This window comes from Pristis pectinata, chromosome 5, assembly GCF_009764475.1.
Source record: "Pristis pectinata isolate sPriPec2 chromosome 5, sPriPec2.1.pri, whole genome shotgun sequence".
Lineage (NCBI taxonomy): Eukaryota > Metazoa > Chordata > Chondrichthyes > Rhinopristiformes > Pristidae > Pristis > Pristis pectinata.
The window spans coordinates 63,965,930-63,992,310 of NC_067409.1; the positions used below are offsets into that span (position 1 = coordinate 63,965,930).

At 40.5% G+C, this 26,381-nt stretch overlaps 1 protein-coding gene across 1 annotated transcript in view; it reads left to right on the top strand.

The window, feature by feature from the left end:
• tspan13a (tetraspanin 13a) overlaps positions 1-24,809 on the top strand; it is a 37,046-nt gene extending 12,237 nt beyond the window's left edge. The window contains exons 2-6 of the mRNA XM_052015954.1: positions 5,403-5,570; positions 10,984-11,064; positions 18,386-18,499; positions 20,744-20,848; positions 23,382-24,809. Coding sequence (XP_051871914.1) covers positions 5,403-5,570; positions 10,984-11,064; positions 18,386-18,499; positions 20,744-20,848; positions 23,382-23,456 — 543 coding nt within the window. The 3' untranslated portion in view covers positions 23,457-24,809. The remainder of the gene's footprint in view (positions 1-5,402; positions 5,571-10,983; positions 11,065-18,385; positions 18,500-20,743; positions 20,849-23,381) is intronic.
• Positions 24,810-26,381: the final 1,572 nt, after the last annotated feature.

A 26,381-nucleotide genomic window follows, 5' to 3' on the forward strand; every position in this document is an offset into this window, starting at 1 on the left:
CTAAAGACAGTGTTTATCATTTGAAGCTCCATTCTCTTTGCCGGTGTGGAGAAATTGTAGTGTGTTGATGAGGAGGAGGGTTTTGTTACCTGTAATTTAGACCTTGTAACTGGCAGAACGAGCTCTCATTTCAGTTTGCAGTTCTATCTGTTCTATTTGTACTGTAGGTTTCCCTCTATTTATAATCTTATTTTATCTTGCATTTATTTGTGTTCATTTCTTATCATGTGGATCATTTAACTCCATTTTCCACTAAGTACCTGGCTGCTTTAACCACTTCCTTTCTGTGATTGCATTTTCTACTGAGGTCTACAATAAGTACAATGAGTTCATAGGATGAAATCACATCTTGATATCATTCTGTTAATGGATATTAATGATTTTTGTAAACAGAAATCTATTTCCTTTCTCTCCATTATTTTCCATGATGCAGATAAGAATGAATATGCCAGGTGTCTTACCAAAAAGCAGAAAGATGCAAGTGCTTTCAAAGAGGATCTAATTACTATTTGATATTTTGGAAATGAACATTAATAGGAACGTATGCTGAGCCTTCATTCTAACAATTGAGTTTTTTTTTGCAAATGACATTTTTCTTCTATCTCTATAACTTGTCACATCACATTTTCAGTGTGTCCAAACTGGTACATTTTGGAGAAATATAACTCCTCCGACACAGTAAATGAAGTGGCTACGTTACTAGTAGATGAAAATGTAATGCTGGAAATCTGGAACAAAAGCAAAAAATTCTGGAAGCATCAGCAGGTCTGATGAAGGGTCTTCAACTTGAAATGTTAAGTCTTTCTCTTTCCACAGATGATGCTTGTCCTGCTGAGTGGTTCCAGCATTTTCTGTATTTGAACTGCTTTACTAATCTTACAAGAACAATTTACTCTGTGGAAGTTACTTCACATTCCTTTATTATTAAATTACCTACGAATAGAAACAAAAGTTGGAAGTCATATAATCACAGTAGTCATTTAGCAAAGCTCAATCTCGGAAGTGTTCACTTTATTTAAATCTGCAAATATTTTTATGCAGTAGTGTATGGAGGGCCATCATTTGAATGAATGTAAATACCTGTAAATATGAACTGTATGACTTGGCACTGCTTGAAGTCTCTTATTAGTGCTATTTCCTGTGAGACCTGTTGCTCGTGTATCCAGTTCTTGTCAGATGGTTGTCATGTCGAGTTAGGTGGGGAAAACAGATATTTCATGTACAAGTAGGTACTCTACACACTTTCTGCCATGTCTCTCTTTTTGGAGGGAAAAAAAGCCATTGTCAGGTCCTTTGTTTACTTTTCTCCTTAACCTTAAAGCAGCTGAAGATGGATGTGAATGCACTGGAGAGAGTGAAAAGGAGATTTATCAGGCTGTTGCCTGGGATGAAGCTTTTCTGCTATGAGGAAAGACTTGTTGGCTGGGTTTGTGTTCTGCTTATCATTATCTCTTACCTGCATCTACCTATCACCACCTTCTGCCCACCCCTCCTTCCCTCTTTTGTAAACCTATCACTGCTCTGTTGTTCCCCTCCCCCTCCCCCAAATACATTGGGCTTTTCCTTTTCCTATCTTCAGTCCCAAAGAAGGGTCCTGACCTGAAATGTTGATTTGTCTGCCTTTCTCCATGGATGCTGCCTGGCCTGCTGAGTTCCTCCAGCATCTTGTGTTTTTTAATCTTTTCTCTCATTTTATAGCCTTGCCTCTTCAAGCTCCAGCCTCATTGCGTCCTCTTCTTCCATCTGTAACAAAGTCTTCTGCCTTCATTTGTATAATGTAGAATTCTCTTCCCAGTCTCCTTTTGCCTGCTGTACTGAACCATATACTGTACCTCCAGGCACTTCCCTACATCAAATTAAATGTCAAAATGGTGGTGTCTTCTGGGGAAAATTGCCCAGTTATGACATTTCCATTTTTAAAACAAGGACAAATCCAATTCAGCTATTTACTGCCCGAGTATGTCAAGAGCAAAATTCTCCATTGACTTATTCTTAAAGGTCAAAATTTAAGTCATTGGGCATCAAAGGGAAATCTCTCCAATGATCAGAGTCCTAACTCGCGGTCCCCAGGGATGATTAACCTCCAACATCGTGTTATACAGCAGGGAAACAGGCCATTCAGCCCACCATGTCTGTGCTGGCCATCAAGCACCTAACTATTACTAATCCCATTTGGCCCTTGGTGTTTTGTGTCTTAGTGTTTCAAGTGCTCATCACACAACATTTGAAAGTATTTAGAGTACCTGCCTCTGCCACTTCCTTGGGCAACGCGTTCCAAATTTCATTCACACTTTAATGTTTCTTCAAATCCTTTCGAGGTCCCCTACCTTACTTTAAATGTATGTGCTCTGGTTATAGGGATCTCTGCTTAGAAGAAAAGTTTCTCATTATCTATCCCGTCCACGCGCCTCATAATGCTGCGTACCTTAGTTAAGTCCTCCCTCGGCTTTCTGTTCCAAAGAACACCAAACCCAGCCTACAAGTCTGTCCTCATAGCTGAAAAGCTCCATCCCAGGCAATAGCCTGGTGAATCTCCTATTCATCCTGTCCAGTGCATTCACGTCCATCTCAGCTGCTTTATCAATGCCCTTCCTTCAATCATACATAGGATGTGGAGATGTTTACTGATAGTGGTACAATGTCCAATTTTATTTGCAACATTTCGGTGAATGAACCTGTCCCTGCCTACCTGCAGCTAGACCTGAACAGCATTCAGGCATGGTGGATGATTGCTAAATGTGAAAACTGGAAAGCAGTGACTATCTCCAACATGAAAGAGTCTAATCACCAGCGAGGAAGAGTCTAACCACCTGCCTTTGACATTCAATGCCTTTATCATAACTGAGTGTCCCACTATCAATATGCTGCAAGAACTCAACTGGATCAACCACAAATACTATGGCTATAAGAACAGGTCAGAGACTGGTGGTGAATGACGCCATAGCCTTTCCATAAATGAGGAGTGTGATTAGAATACTCTCCACTTGTGTGGATGAGTGCAACTCCATCAACCCAAGGAGCTCAACAACATTCAGTACAAAGCAGTCTACTTGATTGACACCCCATCAACCATTCTAAATATTTATTCCCTCAACCACCAGTGTATTGAGGCTGCTTTTTATACTGTCTACAAAATGCACTGCAGTAACTCATTGTCTCCTCCCCGCCCCAGCAGTTTCCAAATCCATAAACTCTAGCACCAAGAAGGGCAGGGGCAGCAGAAGCACAAGAAACTCCACAGCATGCACCATCCTGACTTGGAAATAATTCACCATTCCTTAATTGGTGGGAAACCTGGTGCTCCCTCCCCAGAAGCACAATGGGAATATCATAACCAAAGGACTGCATGAGTTCAGGAAGGAGTCTCACAACCACTTTCTTAAAGACACACTCAGGAATGGTTAATAACTGTAGGCCTTGTTAGCAATGCCCAATCCCCAATAGTGAATGATATATAACTGACCAGAAAATGGGGCTAAGCGATTAAAGGTATTTTTATTTCCTGTTAAAAGCTCCTATTTTCTTTTTCTTTCTGTGAATTTGAGGTGGTGATTAAGGCAACCAATTTTATACAAAGCTCTGCCAATACTACCTTCTCTAGTCATTCACCTGCACCTAATGCTTCATTTACCTTTTTTCCTACCCCGCTCTCCTTCCATCTACTTGTAGAGAGAATTATGTAACTTTTAATCCATACTCTTTTTGAAATGGCAATTGCAAAATAGAATATTTTTCATGCAGTATATTGAAATTAATTTCAGATGATATTTAGATTTCTACAGTAATAAACTGCCTAGGAGATGTTTCTAAGTAAATGTTATACGCCAAGACTAAGAGCATGAGCATTTATGCATGATAAAACTTGGCAAATGACAGAATAGCACTATGCACCACATTGTTATCTGAGCTGTCTTTGGATGAATTATCAATTGTGTTGCATGGTACCTTTTGTACTTCATCTCTTGTGGCAAACAAAATAACAATGACCTCATTTGGCAACACCAAAGCAAGACTGCTGCAAATAGCGTTGAAGGAAAGAATGTAATTATTCTTAACTGAGACTTACTTTTCTGCAAAAATGTTCACTTTAAATGTCTTTTGATTTCTACTTCCTTAATCATTTTTTTAAATAACTTCTGGTAAACCTTCAAGCAAAAAAAAGAGAAATTAATTGTTTCTTTTAGAACCAACAACAACTGATCCAGGGCCAGTTTTCAATCCCTCCCTTTGAACTCGGGGGTGGGGGGGGGGGGGGGTGGGGAGGGAGTGGGTAGAATTGCAAGCAAACATCTTTATCTTTTAAATTATGTTAAAAGCCACAATGTTGCACTTTACCATCAGTGAACATGGGAAGTGTATGTAAAATGAAAAGGAACTGGGTGGTGTCATTGACTTGAACTTTGCTCCTGTAATTCAGTTTGCTGCGATTTAACAACATTAATCCTCAGTTTGTAAGGATTTGTAAGCATTTGGAAGTGGATTAATCAAGGACAACTAGCACAAGTTTAAAGCAGGTCATTCACAAACTTATTTCTGTTTTGTTAAAGAGAATATAGTAAAAAGTGTGTGTGTATATATGTGGATAATCTGAAAATGTTCGTTTTGATGTCTCAGATTATTTGGAAAAATCAAGGGTGCTATAGATGGAAGATCCAATGGGGGGGAAAAAATGGAAAGTTCTGAAGTTACCAGAATGCACAAATGGGTAGGAAGAGGTAATTTAATGTAGCTAGTTGAGGTAAAGTGAAGAAAATTTATGAATAAGTGTATGTACTTAAGGGTGCACATGAATTGAGGACAAAACATTCACATATAAAATTTACTGAGTTAGTGAATGCAGGAAGAGTGTTGGATGACTAGTAGCATTTAAAATGTTATACATGGGAATATAAAGCATAAGCAAAGAAATAATTATAAATATGTACGAAATATTAGTTTGTATATCACTGCCGTTCTGGGCAATGTAGGAGAAAGAAGAATAAAACCGTGAAGACCACACAACAGGGATTGATCAAAGGCATGTCATCGGTGGAAACTCACTGGGAAAGGAGTTTTGAGATGTAACATTTTCTGCTGGATAGGATTGAAATTTGATGCAGATCTTGGAAATTATTAAATCAGTTTTGAAGAATCGACTCTATTTTTGAGTCTGGTAAGGCCTCGTCAATTTAATTTTTTGAGTATAGGAAAATTGCTCAGCATTCCTTTATAGAGAGAATTGGATGAATATTTGAAACCAAGGTAATTGGGAGTTCAAGGGGGAGAAAAAAGGAATTAAGGCAGCTGGTAGAGCTTACTTTTGTTATTAATGTGTGGTTCTGAGTAATAACATTTTTAGTGTATTGCATAACCATAAGGTGGATGTCTGTAATGCTAAATTTATGTCTCTTGTCTTTTCACAGCTGGTCAGTCTGTTGCTGATTGGAATTGCAGCATGGGGTAAAACCTTTGGACTCGTTACAAGCTTCTCTGTCGTTGCAGGAGTGATTGGCGTGGGAATCTTTCTCTTCCTTATTGCTTTGATTGGACTGCTGGGAGCAATTAAACACCATCAAGTGCTGCTGTTTTTTGTATCCTTTTGAACAGAATATTAACTGAATATTTATTGAGATTTAAAACTTGATTTTAAAAATGAATTGTTAACAATTTGTGGGTATGGTTTACATTTCTATTTTTATGCTTGTGTACAAAATATATTCCGGCAAAAATATGACAGGGGGAAAAAAATAATTTGTTGGGTAGAGGCAGTCCTCTGGTCATGATGGGGATCTGTTCCTGAGAACTGTTCATAATCCGAATTGTTTGTAAGTTGGAAATGAACCAAAACAGAGTGCAGGAGAGGATCACAGGAATGGCTGTGATGAGAGAGTGAGCAGGCATGGGAAGAGCTGGCCTTGCTGACTCGAGTGAGTCTGCGCTATGCTCTGATTGTTGTGAATCTGGGGATGCTGTGTGGAGAAGAGAAGTGGGGAGAGAAGACCCTGTTCCCACCCAGCAGAAGATGCCCACTGCCCCACAGCAGCCAGTAAATCCATCCTCCTGGTTTTTCAAATGCCCATTTGTTTGTGTGAGTTGTCCATAAATCAAGCATTTTGTAACCCAGGGAGGTGCTGTAGCAGGTCAGGTACTGGCTTTTCTTTGGAACATGAATTTGGGTTTGCAGCCAAGATTAATGAGATAATCCTGGTGTGAAAAAAAACAATACAAATACTTTGTTTGTAAAGTTTCAATCAGATTCCCCTAATTGGCCATCATAATGCTGTGGAAATGAGAAAAATATATACACAGAGATTTAATTCGTGGGTGCTCTTTTGATGAAGGCATATTTCTTACCCTGAGCACATGCTGACATCTTGTAGTTGGGCCCTATTTTCCTGATGTGCAATATCTCCATCAAAAATATTTCCGATACGGGAAATAGTTGCAGAGGTAAGCCAGTAGAGAGAGAGAGAGAAGAGACTGCAGATGCTGGAATCTGGAGTTTATTTTAAAAAAACAAAAATGAGCTGGTGAAGGAACTCAATCTGTGGAGGGAAGTGGACAGCCAACATGTCAGGTCAAGACCCTTCACCTAAACTGAAAGAGCGAAGGGGAGATGGCCGGTATAGAGAGGGGAGAGTGGGATGACAGCTGGCAAGTGATAGGTGGATCCAGGTGAGGAGGGGTTGATTGGCAGATGGAGTCAGGTGTGGGTGGAGATAAGTGGGGACAATGGAATCTGATAAAGGAATGTGAAGAATGGAACCAAACAAGGGAGGGATGGTGGGCAGATGAGACTAGTGCGGGGAGGAGATAAGGGACCCAGTGGAGGACTGTGGGTGATGGGCAGATGGAGTAGGTGGGGAGGGGAAAGAAAGTGGATTATAGGTGGGTGCAGTTTTGAAATGGTGGTGCGTGAGAGGACCTGGGTAGATCAGAAGGGTAGAGGGGGAGCAGATTACTTGAAACTGGAAAATTCAATGTTCGTGCCGTTGAGTTGAAGACTACCTGGGTGGAATATGAGGTGCTGATTGTGTTTGGCCTCAGTCTGGCTGTATTGCAGGCCAAGGACAGAGTTCGATATGGGAAGGGGAATTAAAATGGCTTCCAACCCAGAGCTCCAGCTGGCCATTGCAGACAGAGCACAGGTGCTCGGCAAAGCGATCGCCTAGTCTGCTCTTGTACAGCGCTGTATGCAGTGGATGAGGTTGGAAGTGGTTCACGTGAATCTTGCTTCACCTGGAAGAGTTGTTAAGGTTCCTGGATGGTGGTGAGGGGGAGATGTAGGAGCAAGTGTTGCACCTCCTGCAGTTTTGGGAGAAAGTGCCAGGAATCAGGGAAGGGTGGGTAGGAATGGATGAGTGGACCAAGGAATTGCAGAGAGTGGTCCCTAGAAAAGGGATGGGCAGGAGATGATGTGATGAGATCTAGTTGCAGCTGGTGGAAATGAGAAGGATGATGTGCTGAATGTAGAGTCTAGGAGGGTGGAAGGTGATATCTAAGGAAACTATATCCCCAGTTCTGTTTGGGGTGGGGGGGGGAAGAGCAGAAGTGCAGGAAATGGAGATGATGTGGATGAGGGCTCCATCAACCACATTGGTAGGTTGGTGGGGGGGGGGAAGAGAACGGGAGCTATGCTTCCTGAAAAAGAAGGACGTCTCAGACCACTTAGCCGAGCATATGCATTCTGGCCACAATGGTCATCTGAAGCTCCCTGTTAATAGGCATTTTAATTCCACTTCCTGTTCTCACATTGATCTCTCTGTCCTCTGCCTCCGTCACTGCCAGAGGGAGGCCAAGTGCAAAGTGAAAAATCTAATCTCAAGAACAGATGTGGCAGAGAAGGAGAAACTGAGAGAAAGGGATGGTGTACTTACAAGAGGTAGGTTGGGAGGAGGTGTAGTCTAGGTAGCTGTGGGAGTCAGTGGATAGTCTGTCTCCTGAGATGGAGACTGAGAGATCAAGAAAAGGGAGAGATGTGTCAGAAATGGTCCAAGTGAACATGAGCTGAAGTTGATGAATTTGAGGAGTTCTGCATTGGTGCAGGAGGCAGCACCAATGCAGTCATCAGCGTAGTGGAGAAAAGACTGGGGAGTGGTCCCAGAGTAGGTTTGGAACGGACTGCTCCACAAAGACAATGAAAAGGCAGGCATAGCTAGGGCCCATACAAGTGCCTGTGGCAACACCTTTGATTTGTAGAAAGTGAGAGGAATCAAAAGTGAAGTTGTTCAGGTGGAGGGTAGCATTAGCAGAGGGGAATTGGTTGGATTTAAGTTCTAGAAAGATAGAGAGCCCTAAGCCCTTCCTGATGGAGAATGGAACTGTATAGGACCTGGATGTCCATGGTGAACGTGAGGCTGTGGGGGCCATGGAATTGGAAGTAGTTAATATGGTGGAGAGCGTGCAAGGTATCCCGGACATTGCTGGGAAGGGACTGGACAAGGAGGAACAATATATAGTTGAGGTCTGAGGAGGTAAGTTCAGTGGGGCAAGAGCAGGCAGAAACAATGGGCCTACCAGGGCAGGCTTGTTATCACTTCTTGGGTAGGAGATAGAAACTGGCAGTATGGGGTTGGGGGACTATTATGTTGGAGGCTGTGGAGGGGAGATCTCCTGAAGTGATGAGATCTGTGGTAGTATGGGAGATGGTTGCCTGATGATTGTTTTTGGGGTCATGACCAGGGGGTAGGAATGAGGAGGTATCTGAGAACTGCCCTCTGGAATGGGAAGTGAAAAGGTTGAGAGAGGGTAATAGTCCAGAAGAGGGTGTCCAAGAGGAAGAGCGTTAGAGACAGGAGAAAAGGTCATCAGTGGGGGGGGGGGGTTAAGGCGGGCCCAGAATTCGTTGAGGTGGGAGTACAGGGGTACAGAGGAGATGTCCCTGCTGAGGACAGACTGAGGTTGGAGGGGATGGTGAAGACACGGCTGGGGCCAGGCACAGGGTCAGAAGAGGGTAATGAGAAGGAGGGCTCAGGCTTGTATTGTTGTTGGGAGGGGGTTCAGAGGGAGAGGGATTGGGGGTGATGTTAAGATTGGGGTAAGAAATCAGAAGTGACGGGTGCAGTGCAGTCAGCAGCAGGGGAAGGGTGGTAGGAACCCCTTGCAGTGTCGGGTGACTTGGCATAGAGGTGGGAGGGGGTAGGCTATCTGCTCTTAATGGCCTACTTTATCCTTAACAATGTTTGGATTAAAAACACTATTCCTAAACCCTCTAATCCTTGTATTGCCAAGCTGTTTCATTTATGAGAAAAAGTAAATCCTTCCTGTTCACTGTGACTGGGCCTCTTAACAATTTTTCATGCATTGGGTAAACCTCTTCAGTCTCCTAAAGGAAAATAAAGCAACATCTGCTTCGGTTTGTTCTCAATTATTATTTCACCCAAGCAAAATCCTTATTTTCTTTGCTCCCTGTCTCATGCTAATACATCACCGTCTTGTGTGCTAAATTATATATCATGCTCTAGCTATGCCTGATTAGTATTTCATATGGTTCTAGCATGTCCTCCCTACTCTTTATTCTGTGCCTCAATTTAAAAAAAAGGCAAGTATCCAATATGCCTTCATAATCATCCTGTTGGACTACTTTTGGGCATCTGTGTGTCTACTCCAAAATCCCTCTGTTCCTCTACACTTCTCTGTAACTTCCCATTTATAATGTATTTCCTTGGTTGTTTCTCTTTCCCAAATGCATTATTTTGCCTTTCTCTGGATTGAATCCAATTTGCCATTTCTGTGCCATCCAGCCAATCCATTCTGACCTTTACCTTTAAGAGGCTGGATGCCAGCTTTCTGACAACTCGTAGCTTTCTCTGAACCATAGCCCACTAATGAATGCCTTACCCCAGCCTCAACTGCTGCTGTGTTTTCACCATTCACTCTGATATCTCGCTCTTGTGCTCCCTCCCTCAATTCGTCTTGCATTGCTTTCCAAAGAAAACTCTTGTATTGTCCCTTTTCAGTTTGCCAGTAGGTAAGTTAATTCAGTTGCAGTGTATCAAGTGTGATCAGATTTCCTTGTCTAGGCTCAGAATTGTTCTTTGTGTGTATTGATGTTCTGCTGTAGACAAGAATTGCAGCTTTGTGCTCTGTTTATAGAATAACATCTATATTGTTCACTTTTTTAATTCTAAGCATTTACTTTATTTTGAAGGTCTGGCACTATAGCAGGATGTTAACTCAGTTGATTCCCAATAAGTTGTTCCAATATTTTCTGGTAGTTCAGAAGTCTGATGATCAAATACTGTACAGGTGCTGATGACTGAAATTCTGGTGGGCTAGACAGGTGTGGCAAATATGAAAATCCTTGTTTCCTTCTGCTCACTGGTGTAATAAATGAGTCCTTCATCAGGCAAACATATGGGTGGTTGTGAAGATGGCTGAGTCAGGATTCAGGCAAACAATGGGTTGAATAAGTTTTTATGTATCTGTGCAGAGATTAAATGGCTTTTGTGTTCTAAAGAACAGTTAAGGAATATTATTTGTCAAGTTTGTGTAATTTTAATGACATGTAAGGGAAGAACAGCATGAGTAAGGCTAAAGCATTCCATAAAACTAAGCAAGTAAATTTTAGCAATTAAATACAAGTTGAGATATGAAACCTATTAAAATGGAAATCTGAAATACCTGTGGCTTATCCAGTTGTCTCTGGAGCCTGAATTGTAATTAAAAATGGATGTTTTCCCATTTCACACTCCCCCACCCCATCATCACACTTGGTACTCTGATAAAAATCATTTATTCCTTGATCCAAAGTCCCTAAAAGATGTAAAACTGAAGTCTTAACATTTACTTATTTGCCTAATGCAATGGCAAGAATTTGAATGCTTTGTTTTCTTTAAAAAGAAGTGGCCCAATAAGGCTATGACACCACAATTCTAATTTTGGAGCAGATAGAATAGTGGAGAGAATTGGAATAGTGGTCAATTGTGTGTATGTATCTTACTGCACCAAAAATATCAGTAGCTGAACACAACATTATTTTCTTCCTTGACTGCTGGATATTAGTACATGATCATTCTGTTCTTGGTGTTTGTAGTCCAGTTCTCGATCTCCTGTGCAAGCCTCGCGCTCAATGAGAATCAACAGGTAAGGAAATTCTTTGTTCTTCATTTCACAAGTTTAGAAATGGTCTTTAGTTTCTCCTTTACATTGTTTTGAACGAACCTTCATCCTGTTCAGGCATTACCTACACATTGGATTTAATAATAAGCTTTATGGTAGTGTTAGTACTGATATCCTTGGACCTGAATAGTAGGAGGGCAGCAGCAAAATAGTGAGTTACTGGACTAGAATCTAAATGTTTGGATTGTTGGTCAGAGATGGGAATTCAGATCCTGCCATGGGAGCTGGGGAATTTAAATTCAAACTCCAGTTAGTATTTGATTGTTTGGAAATCGCAATGGTTCGGCATCTGGCTCCTTCGTAAGTCCAAATTGAAAGCTCGGGGTCCAGAGAGTGAGTGGAGTGTGCAGCTAGAGTCTGGAGTGTGGGCTGTGTTTGCACCAGGGACCAGAGTACTTGAGCATTTTGGGCTTCTTTGTGCTCACCAGTGACTCAGTTTCCTGCTCCCTTTTTAAATGCACCTGATTCACAAAGAAAAATTATTATACAACTGTAATATATTTTGTTTCAGCAAGGTGAAATAAAAAAAAGTATTGATATATTTTTAGGAGTAACATCCAATGATCCAGGAAATCTACTAGTCCAGCACCACCAAATCCTGTAGCTGTTAGATTCTCTGTAGTTAAGTAAATCTGGGGTTTAACAACAAACGTGAAACTATATTTTGTTGTAAAGACCCATCTGATGCACTTGTTCTTCAGGGAAAGAAATCTGCCCTTCTTGGCTTGTATGTAACTCCAGATCCACCAAGGTGCTTGATTCAGTAATGGTTCCAAGGAGCAATTAGGGCACATGGTAAATTTTCCAGATCTTGCTTGTGATGTTCTTCTTAGATCATCCACTTTGTTTTTTGTGGGTTCTGAAGTAGCTAATGAGGCCAATGTGGGGGACAGCAGACACTTCTGCAGGTGGTGGTTTATGGGTGGGTAGTGGATAGTTTGTGAGTCTGTACTTTGCTTTAGCCAGTTATGCAGAACTTCTGTGTGTCTCAAGATTGTCAACATCATCCTGAATGCTGCTTCCCCACTTCAAACAGTCAAGTGCCAGCGGTTTGCAGGAGTCGACGGGGATGTTGCACTTCAAGCCAGCTTCAAGCATGTCCTTGAATCTTTTCTCCATCCACCTGGTAATCTCCAATGGCAGAGCTATAAGTGGAGAGCCGATTTCGGAAGTCTGGCATCAGGGTGGCAAACATGGTGGCCTGCTTGTCATGGAGAAGCTCATCCCTCAACACCTAGATGTTGGCCTGGGAGAGGACAGTTATCTTGATTAGCTTGGAATGTTTTGCAAAAATGGCATTTTTCTATTTCCTTGCAGTCACTGTTGCAGGTAGTCCAGGACACTGAAGCATACGGGGAGAATGGAGATCACTGCTGCCCAGTCAACCATGAGTTTTGTATCAGCTCTGAGGTCATAGTCATAACATAATACAGCACGGGAAACAGTCCCTTGGCCCAACTTGTCCATGCTGACCAAGGTGCCCACCTAAGCTAGTTTCATTTGCCTGTGATTGGCCTGGATCCCTCCAAAACCTTCCTGTCCATATACTGTACTTATCAAATATCTTCTGAAAAAGATGTTGATCTTCAAAATATCCTTTTCCTCAATCAACCAAATGTTTGCATATTCAATAATAAAAATGAAATTCCAGATCCTAGTATTTTCAGTATAAATTTTGACTTGACTTTTTTATATATGTCTGGTGAGCTAATTATTTCTTTAGACTCTTAACCCAGTATGGCCAATTATATGCAGAATGGCTCGTAAAATACAGATAAGGAGATTCAATGATTTTAAATGCTTATTTTACAGGATAGCTTCTGTTACTGAAGCCCTGTCTACCTGGGTTGTCCCATCATATTAGGATGAAGGACTGACCAGTAAGACCTCTTCCTGTTAGAAGGAACACACATGCAGATATTTAATCATACTGCATTATATACAGCTTGTTGCTTATTTTTGATTATATAATTGCCAATATGATACCATGATTGACTTTCGGCTTCAGCTTTCCGGCTGTCTTCTGTTTTTTTTTTTGGGGGCTATCCAATTCCAAAAGTACTGCTATCCATTCAGCACCATGAACTTTTTGTTTTGTTGTTTTACTAAGTATGCAGTGAGTAACTGTTGCAATTCCATGTATTTTGAGAACCACCACCCCCCCCCCCCCCCCCCAAAAAAAACTAAGAAGGATTGCGAAGGAGGCCACAGAAAAAGATCAGAATGGGAATGACGTGATGAATTAAAGAGCCTGGCAACTGGAAACCCTGAATTGCTCTTGAGGACTGAGCGCAGGTGTTCAACAAAATGATCACCTGGTCTCCATTTGATTGCTGTAGTGTAGAGGAGACCATATTGTGAACACTGTATGCAATACACTAGAGGTGCAAGTGAATTGGTGTTTGGTCATGGATAGTGTGGAGCCAGGTGATATGGATTGAGGTCCAAAATGAATACTTGTCCTTCTTGGTGAATACAGGTGACATGGAAAATAGTGAATTTAGGGAGGGGTACGTTGATAATCTGGAGCAGGTCAGTATTAAGGAGGAATTAAATGTTACGGGATGCATGAGTGTCCAGGGCCAGATCATCCATTCCAGGATGCTGTAGGAAGCAAGGGCAGAGATAGCTGGAGCCCCGATGAAGCCATCTATAATGGCATATGATCAAATATATCTGTGTGTCTGTGTTCATCCTAACAGGATTATATCTTACTGATCAGTCTTTTGCTCTAATAAGACTGGGGCAACCTGGTGTACAGGGCTTCAACACCAAAGCTATCCTGTAAAATTTAGCATTTAAATAACTGAACCACCTCATCTGTATCTCTGTTAGTCACGGGAGATGCCAGAAGACTGAGGATAGCTATATCCTTCTTTTATTTAAGAAGAACAGTGGAGATAAGCCAGGTTAGTAAAGCTGGTGAGCCTTAAGTCAGTGGTAAAGGAAGTTATTGGAAAAAATCCTAAGCAAAAGGATTTATTTACATTTGGAAAGGCAGGGGCTGATCAGGGAAAGTCAGCGGTGGCATTGGACGGGGGAAATCTTGTGCCACTAATTTGATTGAGTTTTTGAGGAGGTATCTCAGAAGATTGAAGTGTGGACATTTAGTAAGATATTTGACAAGGCCCCACTGGGGACCCAAGGCAAAGCTGGCTAATTGGATCCAAAATTGGCTTGATGACGAGACAACAGGGTAGCAGTGGAAGGATGCTTTTCTGTTGGAAGTCAGTGACCAATGGTGTACTGCAGGGATTGGTGCTTGGTTGATTGTGATATATATTGACATCTTGGATGTGAATGTCGGAGGCATAATTAGTAAGTTTGCAGATAACATGCAAGTTGGTGGTGTTCTGGATAGGAAATTTGTCTGGAGCTACAGCAGAGTATTAAGCTGGGTGGAGCATTGGTTGATAGAACTTTATCCCAGCAAGTGAGGGGTGATGCATTTTGGAAGTCAAATAGGGGTGGAACATGTACAGTAAATGGTACAGTGGTTGAAGAATGTTGATGTACAAAGAGAACTTGGGATTCAAGTTCATAGTTCCCTGAATGTAGCAACAAAGATGGATGGGATGGTGAAGGCAGCATACATCATGGTTGCCTTCCTAGGTTAGGACATATTATATTGCAACTTTACAAAACACTGGTTAGATCTCAGAGTATTGTGTGCAGTGCTAGTCACCGCACTGTAGGAAGGTTATGGTTGCACTGGAGAGAGTGTAGTGGAGGTTCACTTGATTGGAGGACTTTTGTTATGGGGAGATTGAATAGGCTGTGTTTGTTTTCCCTGGAGTGAAGGAGGCTGAGGGATGACTTAATAGAGGAATGTCAAATTATTAGAAGCATAGATAGGGTAATAGTCAGAAACTTTCTCCCTTGGCCAGGGTATCAAAATTAAGAGGGTTTGGCTTGAAGGTAAGAGGAAGGAGTTTTAAAAGGGATTTATTTTTGCAGTGGTTGACATAGAACAGTACAGCACAGGAATAGGCCCTTCGGTGCAAGATGTCTGTGCCAACCATGATACCAGCTTAAAGTTATTCTATCTGCCTGCATGTGGCCTAATCCTTCCATCCCTTGCCTCATTCATATGACTGGCCAAATGCCTCTTGAATGTTGATGTTGTATCTGCTTCCATCACCTCCCCTGGCAGTGAATTCCAGGCACCTACCACTTTTTTTTATATAAAAAAAAACTTGCCTCCTAAATCTCACTTAAACTTTTCCCCCTCTCACCTTCAATCTCTGCCCTCTAGTAAATTTCATTTCCACCCTGGGATCTCTGAAACTTGCTTGCCAGAGGAGGTAGTGGGGTCAGATTCAATAACTTTATGAGACTCTTGGACAGGCACTTAAATGGGCATAGAGTGTTACAGATCTAGAGTGGACAAGCAGGATTGGTGTGATGGCAGAGGGATCGGTGTGGATGTGGTGGGCCAGAGGATCCATTTCTGCGCTGTACAATTCTATGCAACGTATTGGCATGGACAGATGAACTGGCTAACAGAAAACAGTAAGCATAAAGGGGTCTTTCTGTTTGGCAAGGATCAACAATTTATGTAATTGACCTTTGATGTCGCAGAATGCATGATTGCTGTATTTACTGTTGACAAGAAGTAGAAAAGTTTTGTAGCCTTATCTCCTCTTCACAACATGTAGTTACATTTAGTGAGTGGATAAAAGTATGGCAAATTGAATACAAAGTGGAAAAGTGTGAATTAGCATTTTTGGCAGGGAAAACAAAGAAACCTGTTACATAAATAAAGAGATTGCGGAGTTTTGTGATGCAGAGGAATACTGGGTGTCCTAGTGCATGATTTGTAAAAGGCTGGTAAGGAGACACGTGCTGGTGGGTTTTTTAATTACTGTATTATAGATAATTGCAAGGGAAATGGAAAACAACAGGAGGAAAGTTATGCCTTAGTATGCAGGGCATTAGTGAGATCACATTTGGATTACTGTGTATAGCATTGGTCTCCTTATTTAAGGAAAAATCTTTGCCTCCATAACAGCTACTCTCACAACACCTGTATTTGGGTGAAACAGAAATGTAGTTATTTGATCTTCACTTGCGGGAGAGGTGCCTATTTACCTTCAAGGTACAGCTTGCACACTCTCGCTGATGGTGCGCAAATCATTTTTATACAGTGTATACCTCCCTGTTATGACAGTTTGGGTAATGGAAATTCGCCCTTAAGGAATTCACAAATTGCTACTGAAGAATTTGAGATATGGAATAAAAATTCGCTCTCGTGTAACTTATTTGTGGGGGGAGAAAATAAATTTTGTCAGTTTTTTGTCAAGGCTTTGCGTTACAGGAATGATATTGAAGGCCTAGGAACGTAATGCCTCCATGCATTAAGCCAAGATAATACAGCTTTACCACTGTGTAACAATTTTGTTATCACCATTGCATCAACTAAGTGTCAGATGTGTGTTATTAGTAGTTATCACCTCCTCTGCGCAATCAGCTGACTGCGGGGGAGGGGGGGAGAGGAGGGTGGGAGGCCTGGTGTTTCATCACTGGACTTCATAACTTGGGTACATCTTTGTCCTATTCCTGGACTGCTGATTATCATGTGGGACAACCCAGGAACTAGCTCTGTTGTGGAGGCAATCCTGAATGCAACTCCTGGTCAGGTGGAGATGAAGTTATCTCTGAAGGGTGGGTGGTTGCATTGTTTTTTGTGCAGCTGGTTCAGTTAGCTCAGTTACCCAAAATGCATCTGCCTCAAGAAAGCAGAAATACACTCTTGTCTCGTAATATTGCAGATTAATCCTACGTTGCAAGTATCTTACTACATTGTTAGAAGCAGTTCAGAGAAAGTTTACTAGGCATACCTGGAATGGGTGTGTTGGCTCGGTTTGCATCCACTGGAATTTGGAAAAGTGAGGGGCCAATTAATTGAAGCATGCAAGATCCTAAGGGATCTTTAAAAGGTTGGATGTGGACAGGAAGTTTTTTGTGGGAGAATCCAGAACTAGGAGCCATTAGTTTTTTAAAAAGAGGATTGTCCATTTAAGACTTCTATTTCAGAGTGTGGCAAGTCTTTGAAAGTCTCTTCCTCAAAAGGCAGTTGAAGCATGTCTTTGACTATTTTAAAGACAGATATTGTTGATAAGCAAGAGAGCAAAAAGTTACTGGAATTAACAAAAATGCATTGAGGTTACAATTGATCAGCCATGATCATACTGAATGGTGAAGCAGGCTTGAGGGGCCAAGTGGCCGATTTCTGTTCCTAATTTGTATTCTTGTATGTCATATTTGGGCTTGGCTGAAGACAGAAATAATATTTTTGCAATGAAAGTGCCAGGCAATGACCATCTGCAACAAAGTCTAACTGCCTACCCTTTATATTCAATAGTCTCCTTCATATTGAAGGTTGCCATTGGCCAGAAACTCAACCAAAGCAACTATGTGGATTCTGTCACTAAAAGTAGTAGGTCTGACTTGGAAATATTCCCTAAGCATAACTGCATTTAAATCTTGGAGTTCCCTATCCAACAGCATAATAGGTTTTTATCTGGACTGAAGCAGCTCAAGAAGAGGCATTAGGAATGAGCAATAAATGCTAGCCTTGCTTTCAACACCTACCCCCCAAAAATGCATAAATAACAATCATGATCTAGTATGTACCTGAGCCTCCGATAATTAATTCCTTGGATCATCTAACTCCCCTGTAATGATCCCAAAGGTTTAGGTTTCACCCTACTCTGATTGGATTTTACCAATCTTCTATGGTTTGTTTCATTTGTCTTCACTGCTCTTCTGATAGAACAGTCTCTGTTACACACTGAATTTTAGATCCTTTATGCACCTCTGCTAGATCCTGGTCATATCTCTGTTAAATATTTATTTTTATTAGATTATTTCCAAGGTAGTTCCTATGATGCCAGACTTGATTTAATTTCTTATTGAAGACCAAGTTTTAGATTTCCAGCATCTGCTTTTTTTATTTTCAAACCTGGCTTATTGATGACCCAAAAATGACTCCACTGTATCTACAAGCTAAATTTATACCACAGAGCCTCAGCCTCATGATTTTTGGTCTCTCTCATATTATCTTAACTCTTTCCTGTTTATGGCAAGTTTTTTTAAATAACTCAAGTTAAGATCAAAACAAACTAACATGGGTATTGTCTTCTGGATGCAAAATTAAATTGAGACACTAAATATGTTTTGTCATGCATTGTGAAGCTTTTCGAGATGCTGTGAGAGATGATGCGTCTTACAAACATAAGCTCTTTCGCCAATTTTTGAATAGCAAAGTAACTTTTTCTTTTAGAACCATTTTCTGGAAGTGGGATGGAACAAATCGGTAGAAACCAGAGGAGATGTGGAGGGATATCTAAACTGCTGTGGATTTAATGAAGTGAACGTGAATGAAACCTGCAAAACTGTAAGTGTATAAAATGCTTGAAATAAGATATCAGTCTCTTCAACTGTCCTTGTGGACAAAAAGTAATATGAATCTAACATATTAATCTTTGGCATTTTTAATCTAGATTAATTCAGCACAAAACTGCATTTGTTTTGGCCAGTATAGCTGAGCAGCAAAATGATGGTAATGGCATAATTCAGAAATGAGTCTCTTAAATATCCAAGACCAATAAAAACCCTCTTGTTGTGATACCACTCCAGGATTCCTCCTTATCAGCTTCACTCTGGTTGTAAATGTAGTTCAAGCCCAGTGAGAAGCTGCCCTACTAAAACAAACTACTGCACTTTTTAAGTTTGTTTCTCTCTGGGAATGTAATACTTCAAGTTGCCATGGCACACGACCTGGTTTCGTACTCTACTGGCATAACATTAAGACAAACAGCTGAAATTAAACTACTTTTTAGTAAAGACCAAATTTAAATTTGTTTTTGTAACTACGAAATCTCCGAGGAGGCAACAGGACAGTGGTGCCAATGAGATGTACTTGTAATCATCAACATCATTTAGGTCTGTTGTTGAACAGCATATGTGGAATTTCTGAAACAACAAAACCAGACACCTGTGTATCCTCACCAGTAGTCTGTTTCAAGCCTTGAATTGGCCCTAAGGTAGCCACAGTTGGAGTGAATGTACTCAAATGATGCTGGCCTCAGAAGTAATGGTCTTGATCTGTATTCATTGTGACAGCAGGCATGGAATACAGTTGCCATGCAGCATCTTAGTCATACAGCATGGAAATGGGCCATTTGGCCCACCAGTTTCCCACATCTTGTTGGAACCACTGCAGCCAGGTTGAAAGCAAGACAATGCTGATTAATTGAGAGACAAGGCTGGTGATTCCTCTGTAGTCTGTCCTTAACAAAATGGCTATCATTTACAGGAAATTGGAAAGACCCTTGATTCTGTGAACCCTCAGCAAGCTGACAACCAAAAATGAACAAATCTAGATGAACTGTCAAGTTGTTAATGCTACTTAAGTTAAATATCTAAATGTTTATCCTGAGGTTTTGTATATAAATATGTATGTGTGTTTGACATATTAGCCACATTGAAAATTACTTTACCAAATGTAAGAAAACATGATGGAGACTCCTTCCAGGCAGTCAGTGCTCACTGGAAAATGAAGACAATTGCCCATAAATTCCCAATCCTTTATTTCTGTGCCAATATCTGCCAGCTCCATTTATGGATTCCTGTAGGGGTCAGTGGACTGGTTAAATAGCATTGGTGTGAAAAAACTGGGCTGAATGGGCTCCTCCATTGCTGCAGTTTTACTGATTCTAGTGTTATGAGATCTTCCCAGATTCCCAAGTTAGCCACTGTCTCTTGAAGTTTTAAGAAACATCGTGTAAAATGTTCACTGTGTTAGCTCGTATTGCACAAATGCATTCAGAGGACTGGTATTAAGAGGATAAACTAATAGCATTGAAACCAAAGGCAGTGGAAATGGTGGTGTTCCAGCTGGGTCCTTCATCATTAACGTTCTTAAGGGGGCTTACCATTGACCTGTAACTTATATGGAGCAGCTACATGTAAACAATGTGGCTATATCGCAGTTCTGGATATCTTACAGCAAATAACTTGCCTTCTGATTCTTGAAGGCTTTCAACCATCTAGTACAGATTGAACACTCTCCATTCTTTTTAGATGAATGAAGCTTTAATAAAACTCAGGCTTGACACCATTGAGGACAAAGCACTCCTTGTTTGGTACTTAATTCACTCCAAACAGTAATTCCCTTTTCATTGTAGCTGTGGTGTGTGTTTTCTACAAGAATCACCTACTGTAGGTTGGTTCAAAGGTACCTCTCCGTGGCCTCCTATTGTCTACTTGGAGAAGGACAGGAAGTGCATGTGAACTCTACAATCTGCAAGTTCCTTTCCAAATCGCACACTATCCTGCCTTTGAAATAATTTTGCCTTCCCTTCATTGCTGAGCCTAAGTATTGACACTCCCTAATGAGCATCCATGTAGGAGGATTTCCACCACATGGGTTGCATTGTTTTATTGGGGGCAGGACACAATATTCTCAGGGCATTTGGGGATAGGAAAAAATGTTAGCTTTCCCACCAAATGGTGGGACATTCCTTCCACAAAGAAGGGAAACCTTACCACAAGATTTTGAGAATTATTTTCAAAAATGCATATTTCACGAAAATTTTAACTGTGAAGAGAAATGATCTCTACCTCTTTGTTTTTGCAGCATTGTACCAATAACTGTAAACCATGTGGACCAATTTTAAGAACCTATGCTGGTGAAGTACTGAGATTTGTTGGTGGTATAGGTCTTTTCTTCAGCTTCACTGAGGTCAGTAAAACTTTCTTTGAAAGAACTTAATTTAAAGAAGCAGCTCAATTTTTTTAAAACTTGAAGTAGCTCTAATACATTCTTACCTAAATAGTGTTTTTTTTAATTTCAAGTGCTGCAGAGCTGTTTTAGAGTTTCTTTGTATAGGATGATGTAAACATTTTATGTAAAACCTTACAGGAATAATCAATAACAAGAATACATTTCTCAAATTAGTAAAAAAAAATACCCTTGGTTGTCTTTGGAAGTTTTTAAGTTCAGCTGCAAAACAGTTAACAAAATTACTACGTTGTTGTTTTGCTGTTAACCATTAGGGAGTGTTTGTTGCATCTCAGACTTTTTAAAAACAAAATTTATTTTAAAAACAAAACTCCCTAGTTCACTCCTCTCTCCCACCCTGGGAACTTTACACTGCCCCCACCATAGGTGCAACACCTGTCCCTACATCACCTCCATCCAGGGACCCAAACAGTCCTTCCAGGTGAGACAGAGATTCACTTGCACATGCCTTAATATCATCTACTGCATTGGTGCTCCAAGTGTGGCCTCCTCTACACTGGCGAGACCAAGCGCTGACCAGGTGACCGTTTTGCAGAACACCTGCACTCGGCCTGTAATCGTGACCAGCATCTCCCTGTTGCCAGTCACTTCAACTCCCTCCACCTCGCACCCACCCCCCCCCCCCCCCCCCCCCCCCCCCCCCCCCACACTGTCACTGATATGACAGTCCTCTGCTCCTCCTCCACTGCCAGGAGTAATTCTAAGAGCAAAACTGGAGGAACAGCACCTCATTTTCTGTCTTGGAACCTTGCAGCCTAATGTATGAATATTGAATTCTCCCACTTGTAGGTAATACCCTCCCCCCCCACCATACTTCTTCTCTTCTTCCTTTCCTAGCTGCCATTTTTTTCCTCTTTTCTTACCTTTTGACCCATCCCCTGGCGGATCTGCTCTCCCCTCCTCCCCCGCACCTACCTATCACTATCTCTTACCTGCATCTACCAATCACGACCCTGTGTGCCCACCCTGCCTCTCCTCTTTTGTCCACCCATCACTGCCCTGCTTTTCCCTCCAATATATAGGACTTCCCCTTTTCCTATCTTGAGGAAGGGTCCCAACCTGAAATGTTGACCGCCTGTTTTTCTCCATGGATACTGCCTGGCCTGCTGAGTTCCTCCAGCATCATTGTGTTTTTCATCTAGATTCCAGCATCTGCCGTCCTTTGTTTCTTTAAAACACGATTAGTATTGGATTTATTACAATCAGTGCCTAAGCAACCTGAGGTGTATCAAAATATCAGTAGTTCTGTGCAGAAGGTTGGATTCCTGCAGAAATTCTGAAATTATGCCAGGTATTTTCCAACATTGGACCCCAAAGGTGGAGAGTAAGTTTCAACAATGATACTGGGAAATTTGCCCTCTAATCCTGAACCAGATTCATTTGATTACTGTACCTTATCCAGAATCAGATTTATTATCACTGATTTGTATGACATGAAATTTATTGTGTTACGGCAGCAGCGCAGTGCAAAAATTACTATAAATTACAAATAGAGTACAAAACAAAGAGGATTAATAAGGTAGTGTTCATGGTGAGGAATGCCATCAGAGAGGATTAGTTTTAAACTATTTTTTTGTTTTAACTTGAGAATTTACATTTTTAATGTGCTTTTGTCTTTGAATGTTTGAGGCCAGTCTGTGGGAAAACTTAGATCCAATTATTTTGAGGTGATAGCCACTTTAGCCATTGCTTCAAGTGGATCAAGATCTATCCCCCTTCTAATCTGGTAACTCTTCTGTCAAATCAATTGAGAATTTCATTGTAGCAAACAATATTTCATATCTTCTAATACAATGAAAATTTGAAATTCATTTGTACATTCCATAATTACTAAAACATGCCAACATTAAATCAATTTGCTGTAGACTAAACTGAGCATTTTAGTGCACTGCTGATTTGATTACTACATTAAGTTAAATACAAAATAAAAATTTCCAGAAACATTAAAATGCATAAGTGAGAGCATATGTGTACCATAAACAGTGACTCAAAGTTAACTATTGAGTTTGTTGCATATCTGGAGAAATAATGGACACTTGTTCGTTCAATCTTAATCTTAAATTGGCTTTGATGTCTGATTTTGTAATGTCACTTTGATCTAAAGGCACAAAATGAGAAAGCAAATTTTAAAATCCATGTTCATTGTTGCAACCTGTGTATAAATTCACCTAGGTTTTTTGTTCCAGAGTAAAACTGATTTTAAACTAGGTGTGGATAGTTTAATTTCTGGACAAAATCCATTGAGAACATTGGCTCCCCTTGTACCATTTTGCTTCACTCCTCCCGCGCCCCCCCCCCCTCCCCCCACTTCAAAGTGCAAGATGGGCTATTATTTATTGGGTAACATGAAAATTATTAAAATTACTGAAGTATTATATGTATCATTTCATTCAAAAAAAATTTAACATGAACTATTGTTTTTTTGTTCTAGTATGCTACCCAATTATAAAACTTACAAGTATTTTTATTTCAGATTCTGGGAGTTTGGTTAACACACAGATACAGGAACCAGAAAGATCCACGAGCAAATCCAAGTGCTTTCCTGTAGGAGAAATTTTGGGAAAGGCCACGCTGCTAGAATATTGCACTTCTGATGCATCCTGTGAATTTTTTTGTTATTCAGACTTCCTATAACTCAAATCCCATGTTGCTTGCAAGATGTTTTTTGAAGTGGGATAAGAGTTTTCTTTGTTACTCCTTCCTGGAACTTGTTTGATCTTTCAGAATTTTAGCAACTCTTTGCAGCCTACTCCTTGTTTTAAACACTACTTCAGCACAAGAGGATTCCTTAGCAGCAGCCTTTATCTCCTTGTGCAGTCTTTTTAAATAAAAACACTACTTTGGCATTAGATGTAATTTTTCAAAGGAAAGAATAAAAGTTAATATGCATTATTATTAAACAGCAAGGCCTCCTAAGAGTATTGCAGTGTATGATGCCTTTGATTTCCATTTTCCACAAATGAATTTGGCTGAAATTGAAGAGATTTTTTTTGATTGGGTGATAACCACTGTTAATATTAAACAAATTAGAATATAAGTAAATATAAGCATTAATGCAGTTTGTTTTTATGTAACATACTGTACTTTGTGGATTTTCAGAAGATAGTTATAGATTTGTCTGTTGTCCAAGACACACAAGATTAATACATTTAAGGAATTTGTGGTCATTGATCTTTTGATCAGCTCTTAGCAATAGTCACCTGAGGAAATGCATTTCTTTCTGCTGTAAAACCTTTGAGTTGTAGAAGTACTTGCAGGATTGTGTGGATGTGTGTAGAAAAACTCATTTCCTTGGGGGGGGGAAAAACACCCAGTCCCTTCTGACCATACTGTTTCTCTAGCTTTGGAAATGCTTTGACTTGCCTTTACATCTGCCAGTGTAATTAATGTGAAGCTCTGATGTAGCCCTGTTGTGTCCTGATCAGTGATGAATTTAGTATAATTTTGGCTTTGGCTCAGGTTGTTATTACCTTAGTCTACTTACACTGATTTAAACGCATGTTTTTGATCATAAAAACTTATGTTTGCTTTCACGTGCACAGTAAAATTGATTAATTGGAAATGTAGCTAATTGGAAACAAATTGCTTAATGTGTTTGTCTAGCCAATGCTTTCTTCGCATGTGATTGAGAAATTGTTTATTCAGTTATTTAAAATATTGTCCAATTGTATACAATAGCCATTTAAAGTTGAGTAAATTTGGTAGCTTGGTATTTCAATAAGTGTACAAGTCAAATCATCGATCATTTGTAACTTTGGAATGGAAGTGATTTAAAATATCTTAATGTGGAGAATATAATATTTACAGGATGAGTATGTTTTAGGAGACCATGGATAAATCGTGGACTCTAACCATTAAAATTTCACATGTGGATGAGTAAATTGAATTTCTGTTCTTTGTATTTAACTGTGTCTATTCCTGTAGTTTGTTTGTTTGATTGAGGTCCAACCAGAATTCTTTCTCTCATGTCATGTCCACCTATCCTCTCTAGGCTTGCTGACCCACGTTGGTTCCTGGTTAAGTAATACCTCAGTAGTAAACTTATTTCTGTTGTTTTTATTTTTCTTCATAACTTTTTGCCCTGTTCCTATCTTGCTTTTGTTATTCATCTCCATTTCCAGTTTTGATTTGTTGAATATAATTGTTTCACCAATGATGAGCTGGCAAAGGCCCAGGTTCTGGAATTCCCTTCCTAAACTTGATCTCTCCACCTTTAAAATGCACCTTGAAACTTTCCTCTTTGTCTCTGGCTAACTGCCCTAATATATCTGCTAATATATATAGCTCTGTTCAGTTTTGTTTGCTGACACTTCTTTTAAAAAAAATACCTTAAGATGCTTGGCCACATCACTTAAACCTGCAGACACCACCAGGCTGAAATTCCTCCCCTGTAATTCATTCCGTTACTAAACTCAGGCAGTCCTTTGCAGTAATTCCTCAATATCAGAGTTTGCTTTCTTGTGGAATCTGACTGTGTGACATTCTGAATTATTCTGAAAAGCCACCTCTGCATCATCTTTTTCACAAGAGGTTGTAACTCTTGTATTCCTTCTCCAGGGTAGAAATGTCAAAAACCAGACTTGGGATTGTTACGATTTGCTTTGTATTCATTAGACCATATGATCTGTGTTTCTTGTTGTTTCCTAATGCACAATAGCAACATAATGGCCATAATATGCATAGAACAATTACAGCACAATTCAGGCCCTTTGGCCCACAAAGCTGTGCCGAACATGTCCCTACCCTAGAAATTTACTAGGCTTACCCATAGCCTTTTATTTTACTCAGCTCCATATACCTATCTAACAGTCTCTTGAAAGATCCCATCGTATCAGCCTCCACCACTGTTTCCGGCAGCCTATTCCACGCACTCACCACTCTGAGTAAAAAAAAACTTACCCCTGACATCTCTATATCTACTCCCCAGCACCTTAAACCTCTGTCCTCTTGTGGCCACCAATTCAGCCCTGGGGAAAAGCCTGACTATCTACCCTATCAATACCTCTCATCATACACCTCAATCAGGTCCCCCCTCATCCTCTGTCTCTCAAAGGAGAAAAGGCCAAGTTCCCTCAACCTGCTTTCATAAGGCATGCTCTGCATTCCAGGCAGCATCCTTGTAAATCTCCTCTGCAACCTCTCTACGGCTTCCACATCTTTCCTGTAGCGAGGTGACCAGAACTGAGCACAATACTCCAAGTGGAGTCTGACCAGGGACCTATATAGCTGCAACAATACCTCACGGCTCCTAAATTCAATTCCCTGATTGATGAAGGACAATACACATATGGACCTATGATACAATCATATGGACATTAATGGACTGCTGTCTACCTCAATAAATTCATTGATTGCATTGTGGCAAATAGTTACTAAAATGAACATAGAATAGTACAGCACTGGACAGGCCATTGTACCCATGATGTGCTGGTCTTGATGCCAATTTGTACTAAGTGTCCTCCTCCTGTGTATC